The following is a 14,313-nucleotide window of genomic DNA, read 5'->3' as shown; positions in this document are numbered from 1 at the left end:
GTGTGCTCCTGATTTGATGCCCTGCTTACCCCTCTGTGTTCCCATGCGTCACAGGTGGGTCAGGGAGTTCCTCAATGATGAGAACAGAGGTCTTGACGTCCTGGTGGAGTACCTCTCCTTTGCACAGTGTGCTTTCATGTAAGTACTTTTATACAAGTACGCTTTACACACACACACACACACTCACTTGCACACGCACACGCACACTGCTCATGACAGTGGACAAAACCTTTCCTGAGGAACTAGGTTGGGCAGTGGATTCAGCTGCTGGGTTAACACATAATGTCCTGTAGGGCCTATAATAAACTGCTTGTGCATCTAAAAATGTGCTCTTTGCATTTGCAAACTTTAAACTATTTATTTGCCTTATTGCATACGTGGCAAACTAAATGTGTTTCTATGTATGCTATGTGGTGTAGTGCTGATCTATGCCTTGCCTGATGGGACAGAATCTCTGTGCTGAGCTTTATCATGCAGCTCGATGACAGTTCTTGTGATAACCCCCGGCTCTCTACCAAGCTGCCTTGCTGACCTAACCTCCCCCGTTCCTCTCCTCTACATCCCCTGTGCCTCTGTGTTGGCTTGTGTGTCTGACTGTATGTGGCCCAGGTTGGATTTTGAGGGGCTGGAAAATGGGGAGGATGGCTTCTTGGATAAGGCTAAATCTTGGAGCAGGTCCATAGAGGATCTGCACCATTCCAGCACCCAACCCTTCTGCAACACACTGGTGCGCTCTGCCCGCCAGTCTGTCCTCCGGTACGTATTGCTGCGCTAGCTTCTCTGCTACTTGTCCCCGTTATTGCTTCGCTGTGCTACCTTGAATGCTCCAATCATGTTTTAGCATGTAAACCAGTTGTCTTGGTGCTGTTTTGTTTCAGGGCGATGCCTGAATGGTTGATTAGTTATGTTTTGGCTGACCTCTCTCTTGACCTCAAGGCTCTGCACAAACTCAATCAGATATAGTATCAGAGATAGATACTAAAATCTTTGACCTTTTGCGTTATGAGTCTCTCTTGGTAATCGGCCTCCCTCATCTGTCCAGATGTGCGCCTGTACTGTCCTCAGATGAAAGCCAGCTGTGAGCTGCAGCATATGTTGGACAGTTGTCTTCTTCCTCGCTGAGCCACACACGGACAAGAGATGAAGAGACACAAGACGTAAAGTCTGATGGGAGAAATTTAAAAGATAAATAGTCCACAAGAAGATTAGAAAAACTCCCCAATATGTATTGGTATAACTTTATGTATAATTTATTATTACCGTAGTATGTGTATAATTCAGAAACGCTGGATCACAAGAGACTGTAAAAGCCATTTATGAACTGCACAAGAAAAGTAATACTATGTGCACATGATGACTGGGCAATACAGTTATATAATAGCAGTCTGTGTGCATGGACCTCACTCTGTTGACAGCAGCAAGAAACCAGTCATCTCCCATGATGCATCTGTAACCTCAAAAGCCATCTAAGTTTTTTCTGTCAGACCTCGTTCTCTGTAATTTTCTCTCTCTGCCTCTCTCTATGTTACACACTTGAAACAAGAGTCATATGACTACCAGAAAAGCTCCAGAAATAAATAAAACAAGCTTCGGTTAAACGTAAAAATTGAAGTAAAACACTGACTTTAATTTGTACATCTCTTTCATATAATAACTTCTGCCATCCGTTGCAGCTATGGCACAGTATCCAGTACCAAAACCATCAAGAACTCCCGCCTTGTGAGCCAAAAAGATGATGTGCATGTGTGCATCATGTGCTTGAGAGCAATCATGAATTACCAGGTAAAACCATCACTCCGCCACACACAATCTGATACAGATATCTGTTATAAACATGAGGATTATATGCTTCCTGTGCAGTGTGCTCTATATATTCTAAGGTTTTTCTCACCACATCCTGTTCTCTCTCTCTCTGTGTCTTCTTCATGCAGTATGGCTTCAATATGGTCATGTCTCACGCACACGCAGTCAATGAAATTGCTCTCAGCTTGAACAATAAGAACTCACGGTAAGAACTGACAGCCCCGTCTCCATTGCTGGGTCAAACAATTGGGGAAACCCTGCAGCCAGTTCATATGATATGCCTCCCATTCTCCATGGGGCTCAGCTTTTCTCTGTAGTCGGGGATCAGAGCCGTATATACAGGCTGTTAAGGAATGTTTACTAAAGGAAGATTAGTGGTAAACCGCCAGCGCTGATCACTTCATAATGAAGGCTGCCCTGCTTCACACTTCAGTATGGATTAAAGATTTCAACTCCTGTATGTTGATGAGTTTTCCTTAATTTTAAGGACATACATTCTGGTAGCTTAGATAGTATAAATATTGTGCTTTCCTACCTTTAATTTAAGGTTTAAGTTTGCAGTTCTTCATTTTCCAGTATTTTGTGTTTCCTGTACTTCCAGGACGAAAGCCTTGGTCCTCGAGCTGCTGGCTGCCGTCTGTCTAGTCCGGGGAGGTCATGAGATCATCCTTTCAGCATTTGACAACTTCAAAGAGGTGCCCAAAGCAATGTTTTAATGAAACATGAACTGTTATCATCTAAAGTCGTGCTGTTAATATGTGGTAGTAATACATGGCTAACCCTGTGAGAATTGAATGTGCTAAAAACTATTTATAATATATTAATATTAACAATTTGTCCAAATCTCTGGTATGCATGAGGGCATAAAGAGCCAGTGTAGATGAATGAAAGGGGAGGAGCTCTGGGAGATTTTGTGTCTACTGAGGGTGTAAGCAAAGCTCTACGGTGGCCTGTCTGAGGTCATTAGTCTCATTAGGACACCAGATGTGAGCCAACCTTGAACAATGATAAGAATCAACTCCCTGATGGGAGCAAGTAGACCACAACGTTTGGCTTAGCCTCTCGGTTTCTGCCTACTCAGTCATCTAAACACCGGAACAATCAGAAAGCCCCAGAGAGACGCAAGAGCGAATCCACCCACTAGTCAAAACAAGATGGTATTCCTGTAGTGCTATTTTTTGAAATGATATATTAATACAAGGTGGCAGGTCTTTGAAATCTCTCAAGAAGGCCACCTACGGTATTTAACCACAGCTGTGCAGTAATCAAATAGTAGGTCTACAACTACTACTGTTTCTAATTAGGACTGTCAGAAATGGGCATGGCCTTTTTAAATTGTTACAGTGCTGGTTAAAGCACCTTTTAGAAACATTGTTCCCGCTTTCATTGTATTTTTGTGCAGGAATTTGGCTCAAGAAGTCAGTCCCATGTCTTTATCATCCGCTGGCTTCCCTTCCCATGAATTATGATAATAAGAAGAGGTTGTTGTTGCAAATGGAGGAAGCTGTTCTCTGTTTACATGCAGCTAAACTCTGGCTTAATCCTGGAATGCAATACCAAAATACTTTGTGTTATATTTGTTACATTAATTAATATAATGTAGTAGATTTATAGTAATATAATTTAGAGTAATTCAGAGGACCTCTAATGTTTGTTTTGATGTATATACTTCTTATTGCATCTACTCAAGATATAACAGAGCAACCTGCAAACATTGAGGAAATATGATCTTGTTGACAAGTAGAAATAGATAATAAAATAAATAGAACATTTAAGGGAAAAAAGACAATGGTGCCTGTACAACTTGTGCAACTGGTGCCCATTTCTTCATAAAAACCTCTGTTTTTAATTGGAGCTCTGGAGCTTTGATCTTGGCACAAACCAACTTAATGTCTTCTCTTCACTGTACAATATGTGGAAGCTGACACTTTTCTTTTGCTACAACCCCTCCAAGATAAATCTGATTGATCAATGATTCAGATTATCTTTGTGTTAGGCTTTTTGTTGTTCTGTGTTTAGTTTTGAATGTTTCCTCCATTTCAACTCAAATTAAAATATCATAAATTATTAAACTCCTTTGTATTGCTGCATCTTTTCCATCTTAGGTGTGTAAGGAGAAGCATCGCTTTGAGAGACTGATGGATTACTTCCGCATTGAGGAGGGAAACATCGACTACATGGTAGGATAAGCTTTGCATTATGGACGGATGTTTTTATTTGGGTGTGAATGTATGTCCATCTACTTATCAATCCAATTGAATATATTTGTATCTAAATGTGTCTGTGGTCCAGGTTGCTTGCATGCAGTTCATCAACATTGTGGTGCACTCGGTGGAGGACATGAACTTCAGAGTCCATCTGCAGTATGAATTCACCAAGCTTGGACTGGATGATTACCTGGAGGTTAGATGACAATGCTGTTGACAAAATGGGCGTTCCAAATAAATATTCTCAGGCTGAGACTATTTATCCAGTGGGTGTGGCATATCTCTAATGCTGTTTCATTCTCCCTCATGTCAGAAATGTAAACATACAGAGAGTGACAAGCTGTCGGTGCAGATCCAGGCCTACCTGGATAACGTGTTTGACGTGGGAGGTCTGCTGGAAGATGCGGAGACGAAGAATGCTGCTCTGGAGAAGGTGGATGAACTGGAGGAGCACCTGTCCCATGTAAGTGCACCTCCCAGTCTGGGCCACCAACACAGCTCTCTGGGCCCGTTTATGAGATTATTGTGTGTTCACCAGCCATGTACTTAACTTGGATGTTTCTACATGGTGATTAAAAAATCTACTCTGTGTTTGCATTTCACAAGTGCTTCAAAATAATGACAGGGTGGAAAACACTGGGAAATACTGTCCATGAAACAACCTTAATATTGTTGTTGTGTTGGCTCATTCTTTTTTGGCAGTTGCCTTCGTATCCCACACTGCTTCGCAAAGACCTTCTCATTGAAAGGTCGTGGGCAGTCCTGACATCACTTTCGGAATTTCATAACAAACTCTGCTCTCAGTATTCAGGAATGATGGGGGAGGATGAGGGTGAAGAATCTCTTTTGAATTCCTATTCAACATGTGCAATCTGTTCAAAATCAAAACTAAACGCTGTGTCATGCTGTTGCTGCATCATGCTGCTGGGTGTATCTTATTTCTTATTGATGATACACAGTGTATAGGGAGCGAGTGGGAGGGAGGGAGACTGGGAAAGATGCCCGTGCTGTGGATCAATTCTTGAATTCACCTCCTCTCATCTCTCTGTTGTTTTATCTCTCTGTCTTCTTTCCCAGGTGACAGAGAAGCTGCTGGAGATTGAGAATGACACAATGATGAAAGTAGCTGATCTGGAGAAGGTGCTCCTTCAGAAAGATAAGGACCTGCATGTAATAAGGGTAAGTTGTAATAATGTAATATCGCTTTGCCTGCCTCGCATCCGAAAAGCTTCACATCACTTCACTGTGTGTTAGCAAAGATCAGTTTCAGATGCATGTAGCTAAATTGCTGTGATAGCAAATTAGGTCAGCAGGAAACAGGATGTTTCTTAAGCATATAGTCATTGTCTTGTGCTCTTTATCGCCCCCTGGTGACTCTCCAGGAGACGTACGAGTCGACCAACACCCAGGTCACCACACTGAGGAGGGTGATCAAGGAGAAGGATGCTGCCTTCCAGAGGCACTTCAACCTCGAGAGGAGGCTGCTGGAGCTCGAACAGCAAGGCACCATCCGTTTACACAAGAAGGCTGATGGAGATATTGCCATTGAGCCGCTGGTTGTCGGGGGTGGTGTTGGGAGTAGTGGCCTTGGGATCCCACTGGGGGACATCAGGCATCTCTCTTTGGGTTCAACAGCTGGATTTACCGAACCAGGAGGACCAGACACCAGTTTACCACCAGCCAGTGAAGCCCCTCCACCTCCTCCTCCACCTCCACCGCCTCCGCCTCCTCTTCCCCCAGCCTTAGGTGATAGACCATGACTCATAGTGATTTTTGTCTGGTGACACATATATGTAAAAGTTGACCTTATTTGACTATAGACCCTCTCAGGAGGTCTATTTTCATTTACCCTTCTTTGTTCATCCGTGCCAACCCGGGTGATGAGTCGCAGCAGTGGATTTCTACCCCAGACAGGAAAGGGAAATACAAGTTGTTTCCTTTGTGTGTGTGAGTGCGCAGACCGACTGTAGCACAGGACTAACTGTTAGACCAGTGTTCAGCTCTTTTGGCAACTTTTTTTAAAGGAGCGGTTTCTAGAATTAAGGGTGTTTTTTTCGCGGGCATATATTTTCAGTAGTGTATAATCCCCTGAAACTATGAGTCTTTGTGTCTTCATTACCTAAGAATGAGCCGTTTATGTATGGGATGAGTCCTATGAGCGGGTCATCCTCAGTGAGTCTGACATGTTGCAACGCCATGGTTGTACATTGGCCCAAATCAGAAAAAACAGTCTCTAAAAAGAGCTTTTCGTGTTTTTTTGTTGTTGCCTAAAGGCCACCGACACAATTGGACAGGGAGGGTTAGCAAAGGGGTTTTTAGTTGGTTGCAATTTGCTACCTCACCGCTTGGTGCCACTAAATCCTATAAAGAAAAAGCTTCACTAAGATTAAAAACCACATTTGTTTAAATAACAGCACAGAGGTTACAAAACATATAACACAGGTTCATAATGAATTAGATTGAATATATAGAGAATAATAAAGGATTGTGAAACTCAATAGATCACAGTGATGATATTGGATTGATAAAAATGACTTTTTGGTGTGGTCAGTGTTCCAGTAAAAAGCATTTAACATTGTCTTGTACATTGATTGAAGGCCACAATGCACCAGCCCCACCACCGCTACCTCCTCTCGCTCCACCTCTGCCGGATGCTTGTCCATCAGTTATCCTGAGTGTGGGTCTGTCAGGTGAGAGCTGAAATAACATGACGTTGTTGCTAAAGATAACACACTTTTTATAAAGCCCATGTCTACAATGCATCACAAGCACATTCACAAGACATATTGCATTAAAAAGGCTTTCTAAAACTCTTTTATAATCATGCAAAACCAATTTTTACTAATAAAACTTGGATTTGTTGTTTTCTTAATTCTCGACTACAGCTATCAGAATCAAGAAGCCCATCAAGACCAAGTTCCGCCTGCCCGTGTTTAACTGGACGGCTTTGAAGCCCAATCAGATCAACGGCACAGTCTTCAACGAGATTGATGATGAACGTGTGCTGGAGGTAAATCAAGCAGATCAAACTACTAAAATGTCCCTGAAAACATAACTATCATTAAATACCCATGACTAATGAGCACAACAACGTTAAACATTTTTTGGGAATCACATTTTTCCAACTGAGCCCTCCCCCTACATCATACCAGTCAGAAAAGCACAGATAAAACAATAACAGATGTCTCATGTAAAATGACCAAAACTTTTCTAACTTGATCAGGAAATAGTAGAAGGCCATCCCTTATAGTGGATTGAGATAATGTGTTTCCAGGACCTTTAATATTAGTTCAGAACAAGTAAGTAAACTGTCACTCATGTGCAGGAGCTGGAACTGGATCGGTTTGAGGAGCTGTTTAAGACCAGAGCCCAGGGTCCCATTGTGGATATTTGCTGCACAAAGAGCAAAGTGGCGCAGAAGACGGTAAACAAAGTCAACCTTCTGGACTCCAACCGCTCCAAGAACTTAGCCATCACACTGCGAAAGGCTAACAAGAGCACAGAGGAGATCTGCAAAGCAATAGAGAAGTAGGCACTTTTCCTAAACTTCAAATACTTTCTGAAAAACAGACAAGACGGTAACGAATATCCGTTTTGTTTACTCAGGTTTGACCTGAAGGCCTTACCCGTCGACTTTGTGGAGTGTCTTATGCGATTCCTGCCCACGGAGAATGAGGTGAAGGTGTTCCGTCAGTACGAGCGTGAGCGGCGTCCACTGGACCAGCTAGCGGAGGAAGATCGCTTCATGTTTTTCTTCAGCAAGATTGAGAGACTCACACAGAGAATGAACATCATCACCTTTGTTGGGAACTTTTCTGACAACATCAGCATGCTCACACCCCAGCTCAATGCAGTCATTGCTGCTTCCGCCTCAGTGAAATCTGCACCAAAGTTGAAAAGAGTGCTTGAGGTAAGAAGTGTTTATTTGACCGGTGTTTTTATTTCAGCAGTGTTTGCATTGATTATGCATATTCATGTATTTATTTGGCTTTCTTCTAGATCATCTTAGCCTTGGGGAACTACATGAACAGCAGCAAGCGAGGCTGCGTTTATGGCTTCAAATTACAAAGTCTTGATCTGGTGAGTATTACGTAGTCAAATTTGGAGACATTTTTCAACTGCTCAAATAACCAATTAGCAAACAAATATGCTCCATAGTTCATTTGTGCAGGGTTTTTTTACTGATATTCCCATTCATTCCTATTGCTACACAGCTGCTGGACACTAAGTCTACAGACAGAAAGATGACGTTGCTCCACTACATAGCTCTCATTTTGAAAGAGAAGTACCCTGAATTGGCCAACTTCTACAACGAACTGCACTTTGTGGATAAAGCTGCAGCAGGTGAGTTCAGCATTATGAGGATATGCTCATAGAAATGTTAGATCTGTTCAGTGAAATAAGAATGTTGTTATAACACTATGCTCACATACTGTTGTATTGCTGTAAATAAAACATATTCCCTGTTGACTGTACAAAAGTATCTCTGGAAAATGTGCTTCTGGACGTTCGAGAGCTGGGGAAAGGCATGGACCTGATCAGGAGAGAGTGTACTCTCCACGACCATTCAGTCCTGAAAGGCTTCGTCCAGGCCTCTGACACACAGCTTGACAAGCTGCAGAAGGATGCCAAGACAGCAGAGGTATCAAACCCTGTCCTTACCTCTCAAACTCAAAGGGGGAAAAAATGAAAATAGACATGAGACATACCTCTGTTCCAGATTCAGATCACTGACCTCTTACACACAACCAATCATGACTGAACAGTGTTTACGTACTGTCCTTCCCGATTCTAGGAAGCCTTCAACAATGTGGTGAACTACTTTGGAGAGGGTGCCAAGACAACTCCGCCCTCGGTGTTCTTCCCCGTGTTTGTGCGCTTTATCAGGGCCTACAAGGTGAGGACACTAGGCAGCATCTTTTCTCGCTTCTGTACTGACAGGGTGCAGCTCTCTCTCCTGGTCAGATGGGAAGTTCCCTGGTTTCACAGGGCAGAGCTTTGGCTGCCTCTGTGCCACAGGACGTGGCGTATAGTCCGAGGCCAAATAACAGGAAAAGCCAGCTGGGTCTAAGTCCAGAGCTGCAGCTGTGGTGTTTAGACTGCTTCTCCCCCCTCCCTCTCCCCCTGTCCCTCATCTCCTTTACCCCCGGACAGCCTCGCCCTGCCCCACCACACAGCACATTTCCTGAGATTGTTCTCAGTCTGGATTTATGGGATCTGCTTAAGGAAATGTGAAACACAAGGATTTCTGTGTACGTATGTGTGTCTGTATGAGTGACTTCAAGATATAGTTTGACATTCAGGAAATACGCTTGTTACGACTCCAAGTTGGTCCAGGAGAGAGAGGAGTTGGATTGAAACGGAAACATGAAATAATGAACTGATTAAATTAGACTGAAAAATCACTTCCTTTCTGACAAAAAAATAAATGAAATATAATATATATATTTATATATATTAAAGTAGGGAAAACCAGTGAGTCTGGCTTTGTCCAAAAATAGCTTTGGAAAATGTTGCTAACTTTGAAGTCAGTTTAGCTGTTTCCAGCCTGTATGCTAAGCTAAGCTAATTGGCTGCTGGCTTCATATTTAGCGTTTAAATATGAGAGGGCTATCAATTGCTATGTCGAACTATTGCTTTAAAGCGCATGTATTGTATGTATAAGAAGTTGTGTGTGTGTCCTGTTTGTATTCCACTTTTGACCCGTCATCTTTATCTGTGAAAGGCCACACAAGCGTATTGACTTGGATTTATTTATTTGAGCTCCTGTCTCTTGTTGCAGACTGGTCACGTTTTTCTCTTCTCAACAGGATGCAGTGGAACAAAACGAACAGAGGAAAAAGCAGGAGGAAGCAATGCGAGAAAAGTTACTGGCTGAGGAGGCTAAACAGCATGACCCCAAGGTACGGTCAAAGTGCACGCAACTGAGCTGAATGAAATCTATCAGATGTTTACTCAGTGCTAAATAAAGCCTTGTGGCGTGCCAAAAAGCACAGTGCACAACACAAATATCCTCTCCACTGGTTTTCAGGTCCAGGCCCATAAGAAGAAACAGCAGCAACACGAGCTGATCACAGAGCTGCGCAAGCGGCAAGCCAAAGACCACCGGCCCGTGTACGAGGGCAAAGATGGCACTATCGAAGACATCATCACAGGTGGGCCAGACAACACCCTAAAAAGACCCAGTGTGGGTGCTTGTAGCCCTGGACCTCCCAGATCAAGGATGACTGTGGTCCTTCACTGCTCAGCTCCTTTGAAGTGCACCTTGTGCTACGTAGTCCAGACGCCACCACATCTGGAGCCCAGCACATAGCAGCACAGCAGCCTCTTAGAAATGTACTGCAATAAAGCTGTTGAGCTTCAATATGAAGAGAGTCAGACAGGCAGTTCGACTTCAAATGTAAATTCAATTTAGTACACAGAATATTTATTGACAGGGTCCTTCTTCAAAGCCGCTCTGTGTAGATTATTTTATGAGATAGTATTTTTCAGTATTGTTGTGTTTAGAAAAATGACAGTGACAATTGTTTGGGGATTATGCAATTGTCTTTCTTGAATTTCTACCACAATGTGTCGCCAATGTCAGACATTTTAAAGTTCCACATATAAGAGCTTTAATGAATGAAAAACAAAATCAGTATCTACCGCCTCAGGATAGCACATAAACTAACTGATGTTTTTGTCACAGTTGTTAATCAGTGCTTAAAATGTAAATAATATAAATGTTGCATTAATGTCATTTTTTAGTAATTTATAATGCTCTATGCCACAAACATTTAATGAATTGTTTATAACACACTAAAATAGAAAAATTTTATAATATTTTGAACCATTTGTTTTCACAGCAGCCTCCATGTACGGGTGCCCACTGAAGGAATTAGTTAGTCTTGGACACAATAATTAACACTTATATTAGCTTCCAACTACATCCTAGTGTGTTATAAACCCTTTATTAACAATGTGTGTAGTGCTTATAAATGCACAATAGGGTAAAATGTTGGCGCTAAAAGAGTTAAAAATCTTTTCACATAAAAGGTTTGCTTCCATAAATCTGGACTGCATAGAGTACAGAAATAGCACAGTTTTGTTCCGGTCTCCTGAAAGACATTTGAAGGTGGTCCAGTGTTTTATTCCCCCCAGAAGGGCAGTGTCTCAGGTGTGACATGTTTTCTCTCCCCTGCCCTCCTCCCCCAGTACTGAAGAGCGTGCCCTTCACAGCCCGCACTGCTAAACGCGGCTCACGGTTCTTCTGTGAAGCCAACCTCTGTGACGACGCCAACTGCTAGCCCCTCCCCCCTAATGCCAAGGTTATCCAGGTGTCTCTCATACGCCTCCTGACCCCACTGTGCATGCAGCATGATCCCCGTCACCCACCCAAACCCCACCCACCACTGTGAACTAACTTGGGACGTCATTTAGTTGTTTGTGTTTCTACTTCAGAGGATTCCTATGAGGTGATAGGAGTCAGCCAAACCTCTTTGCCTGGCACAAAAGTTGTAGGGTGACAACATATTTTTTGAGTGTGAAAAATATGTTGATGCTCTCACAGTACAATCAGCCATTACTGTGATTAAAGTATCACCATGCATGACACATGTAAAAGGCTGTGCATTATTATTACAACATATTTCTTTAATGAAGCTGAATTTAACAATCATAAGAAGAGGTTTGGCTAATTTACTGTTTTTTATCATCGATGCCTTGTCCCATGAAACTAACTTGTTTGGTGTTGGTTTCCTGCTAACATGTGACTCTTCTTTCCTCAACCAACCACTGTTCATTCTACCCATTCCAGCTGAAAAGAAGATTAATGACAGTATTTCCTACTCCTAAGAGAGGGTAAGGAAGGTAGCTTGGCTTAAACCTGGCCTGCTTGGCCCTCCAGCTCCTGTGTGCCGCTACAGTGATGTCAGCTGCTTCAGCTAGCGCTTTGGGGGCAGCAAAAAAAAAAAAATGCTTCACAGAAATTTGTCTTTACAACACAATAGTTAGAAAACAAGATTACTTCAAATGGATTAAGAAGCGACTTACAGAAAGACAGTATCACTTGCTCCAACTGCTAGCAATTAAAACATGAATTCAATTTTTCCACCAAGTCTTTGCATCATAGATGAAGCCTTTGTGGTATTTTAAGAACATAATTGTTCAGTTAATATGCAGAACTATACCATTGAGATCAAGATCATCATCATCATCATCCTCACCTCCTCCGATTATGTGTTGCATGTTGTCCAATGTTCATCTACCTCTCACCTGTCAACCACGTCCGCCATGTTTTGTCTTTGCTAACTGTCATTCGCGTTGTGCTGAACAGCTATTTGGTCAACAGGCTCTAGAAAAAACTGCCAGTCGGATTTAAATTACATTTTTTTATAGAGATGAGAGATGTTCTGTTACTTTAAGCACAGCCAGCTTGATTGTACTCAGTACTTTGTAGAGCTTGTTAACCATTATACTGTAACTGTAATAATGATGGCTACTTTTATTTTTACTGCTGAGTTACTAGTTCTACCAAGTTGCCATATCTACATTACCAAAACCTTGAATTTCACAGTTTTGAATATCACTACTACCAGTTGAAATGCAAGGTTATGGCAATGTGTCATTCAGTTTTCAGTCTGTATTGTTTATGCCCATATTTTCCATTTTCATATTTATTTTACACAGTGAACAATTTAACTAAAGTTATTACAGATACTTTATGATCATTTGACTGAAATATACACATGTAAACTCAATTGCCGGAATATAAGGTACACCTAGCAAAAAACGAGGCAGTCTATTGCAGCTTTAACCTTCATGAAGGTTGACATTTTATGTGAAACTAACTATGACTTTGTATGACATACAATACTATGAATTGTTATGACATTTGTTGTGACATACTATACTATAATTTTTTATGAAATACTATCTTTTCTCTGTTTTTAAAAACTTTTTATGACAAAATATACTGAGAATATGTAAGCATTTTAGGAACTACTACAATTTCATACCATTATACAATGACTTGTTATGCCTTTTCAATGACAAACTATACTATGACCTTTTAAGACATTTAATACATCTTGTCCTATGACTGCTTTAACCTTTTTATGTACTACTTTACCATGACTTTATATGACATATTATGCTTTAACTTTTTCATGCATACTAAACTATGATGTTTTTCATTGCATACTATACAATTACTTTAAAAAAAAAAGAAAGAAGTATAACATACTATACTGAGACTTTGTAAGTATTCTTTAATGAAATACTATATCATGACGTTTTATGACAAATTTTAAGACTTTTATTTATGGCATACTATATTATGATTTAGTATGACATACTATCTTGTTTTTTTGTAATGACATTCTATACTATGATATTACATACTATACTGTGACTTTTTTTTTTACATTGCTTTATACTTTCATTGGGTGGATGCGGTGATTAGATAATTAGGTGTACCTGATAAACCAGTAACTGAGTACATGTCCTCTACATATATGGCTTAACACAGCACTGTCTAAGAAGAAAGAAGTTAATGTTAAGTCAAGTAGTAGCAGGTTTGCTCGTCTACCTCTGGGTCCGCTAACATGTGTGTCCCCCATCCCCGTCTCTGACCCCTCTCTCCATCCCTACTCACAGATCTCCGAAACCAGCCTTTCCTGCGAGCTGATGCGTTGATCCGGAGCGGTTGGAAAAGACCCTAAACCACTCATTGGTCACTTATACTCCCCTCCCCACTATAACCTCCCTCCCTGTGTCCCAATGGTCTCTCTCAACCCCGAGGCTGCAGATCACAAAGACTGAAAGGAGCGACAGGACAGAGCCCTTGTTATAGCTGGGTAATTTATTTATTTATGGAGGACCTTTACAGCCACTTTATGTGAGCAGGCATCATTACTGAAGCACAAGGGGTTACTCCTGTCTCACCGCAAACACAAGACTTTCCCTACCTTGTTGGCTCAGAGAACAGCTACAAAACAGGTGAGCGGAGTACTGGCGGACCACAAAGGAGGAGGAACTTTGCTTTCACTAACAAAGCGGCCGCCAACATGTGGATCTTATTCCCAAGAACGTTAATTTCGTCAGATTATGCAGTCATAGCAGGACTTAGACTGGGAGTCAGCCAAGGGAAGATGCCAACTCTGCTGCTGGGAGGATTGCCCTGAAGACCCATGCACAACTTCCTCCAAATAACAGAGAAGCTTCGATATTACAATGAGACACTGGGGGACTGTTTCCAAACTTTAAGCAAAGTCAACACATTCAATCAAGACTAAATATTAACTATTTAGATTTCAATCACGTT

General features: G+C 41.6%; 1 protein-coding gene across 1 annotated transcript in view; it reads left to right on the top strand.

The window, feature by feature from the left end:
* Nucleotides 1-13,706, top strand: part of fmnl3 (formin-like 3) — a gene marked incomplete at its 5' end in the record, with an annotated part of 30,330 nt that extends 16,624 nt beyond the window's left edge. The window contains 22 exons of the mRNA XM_079226191.1: nt 55-138; nt 610-756; nt 1,674-1,782; nt 1,932-2,008; nt 2,405-2,498; nt 3,909-3,983; nt 4,096-4,206; nt 4,324-4,473; nt 5,088-5,189; nt 5,393-5,756; nt 6,608-6,700; nt 6,896-7,020; nt 7,336-7,538; nt 7,617-7,920; nt 8,010-8,090; nt 8,225-8,354; nt 8,492-8,652; nt 8,806-8,907; nt 9,821-9,913; nt 10,042-10,165; nt 11,205-11,317; nt 13,647-13,706. Of these exons, the coding sequence (XP_079082317.1) occupies nt 55-138; nt 610-756; nt 1,674-1,782; nt 1,932-2,008; nt 2,405-2,498; nt 3,909-3,983; nt 4,096-4,206; nt 4,324-4,473; nt 5,088-5,189; nt 5,393-5,756; nt 6,608-6,700; nt 6,896-7,020; nt 7,336-7,538; nt 7,617-7,920; nt 8,010-8,090; nt 8,225-8,354; nt 8,492-8,652; nt 8,806-8,907; nt 9,821-9,913; nt 10,042-10,165; nt 11,205-11,296 (2,821 nt within the window). The 3' untranslated portion in view covers nt 11,297-11,317; nt 13,647-13,706. The remainder of the gene's footprint in view (nt 1-54; nt 139-609; nt 757-1,673; nt 1,783-1,931; nt 2,009-2,404; nt 2,499-3,908; nt 3,984-4,095; nt 4,207-4,323; nt 4,474-5,087; nt 5,190-5,392; nt 5,757-6,607; nt 6,701-6,895; nt 7,021-7,335; nt 7,539-7,616; nt 7,921-8,009; nt 8,091-8,224; nt 8,355-8,491; nt 8,653-8,805; nt 8,908-9,820; nt 9,914-10,041; nt 10,166-11,204; nt 11,318-13,646) is intronic.
* Nucleotides 13,707-14,313: the final 607 nt, after the last annotated feature.

The sequence above is a fragment of the Taurulus bubalis genome, assembly GCF_910589615.1.
Source record: "Taurulus bubalis genome assembly, chromosome: 11".
NCBI lineage: Eukaryota > Metazoa > Chordata > Actinopteri > Perciformes > Cottidae > Taurulus > Taurulus bubalis.
This window is presented reverse-complemented; position numbering and strand designations above follow the sequence as displayed.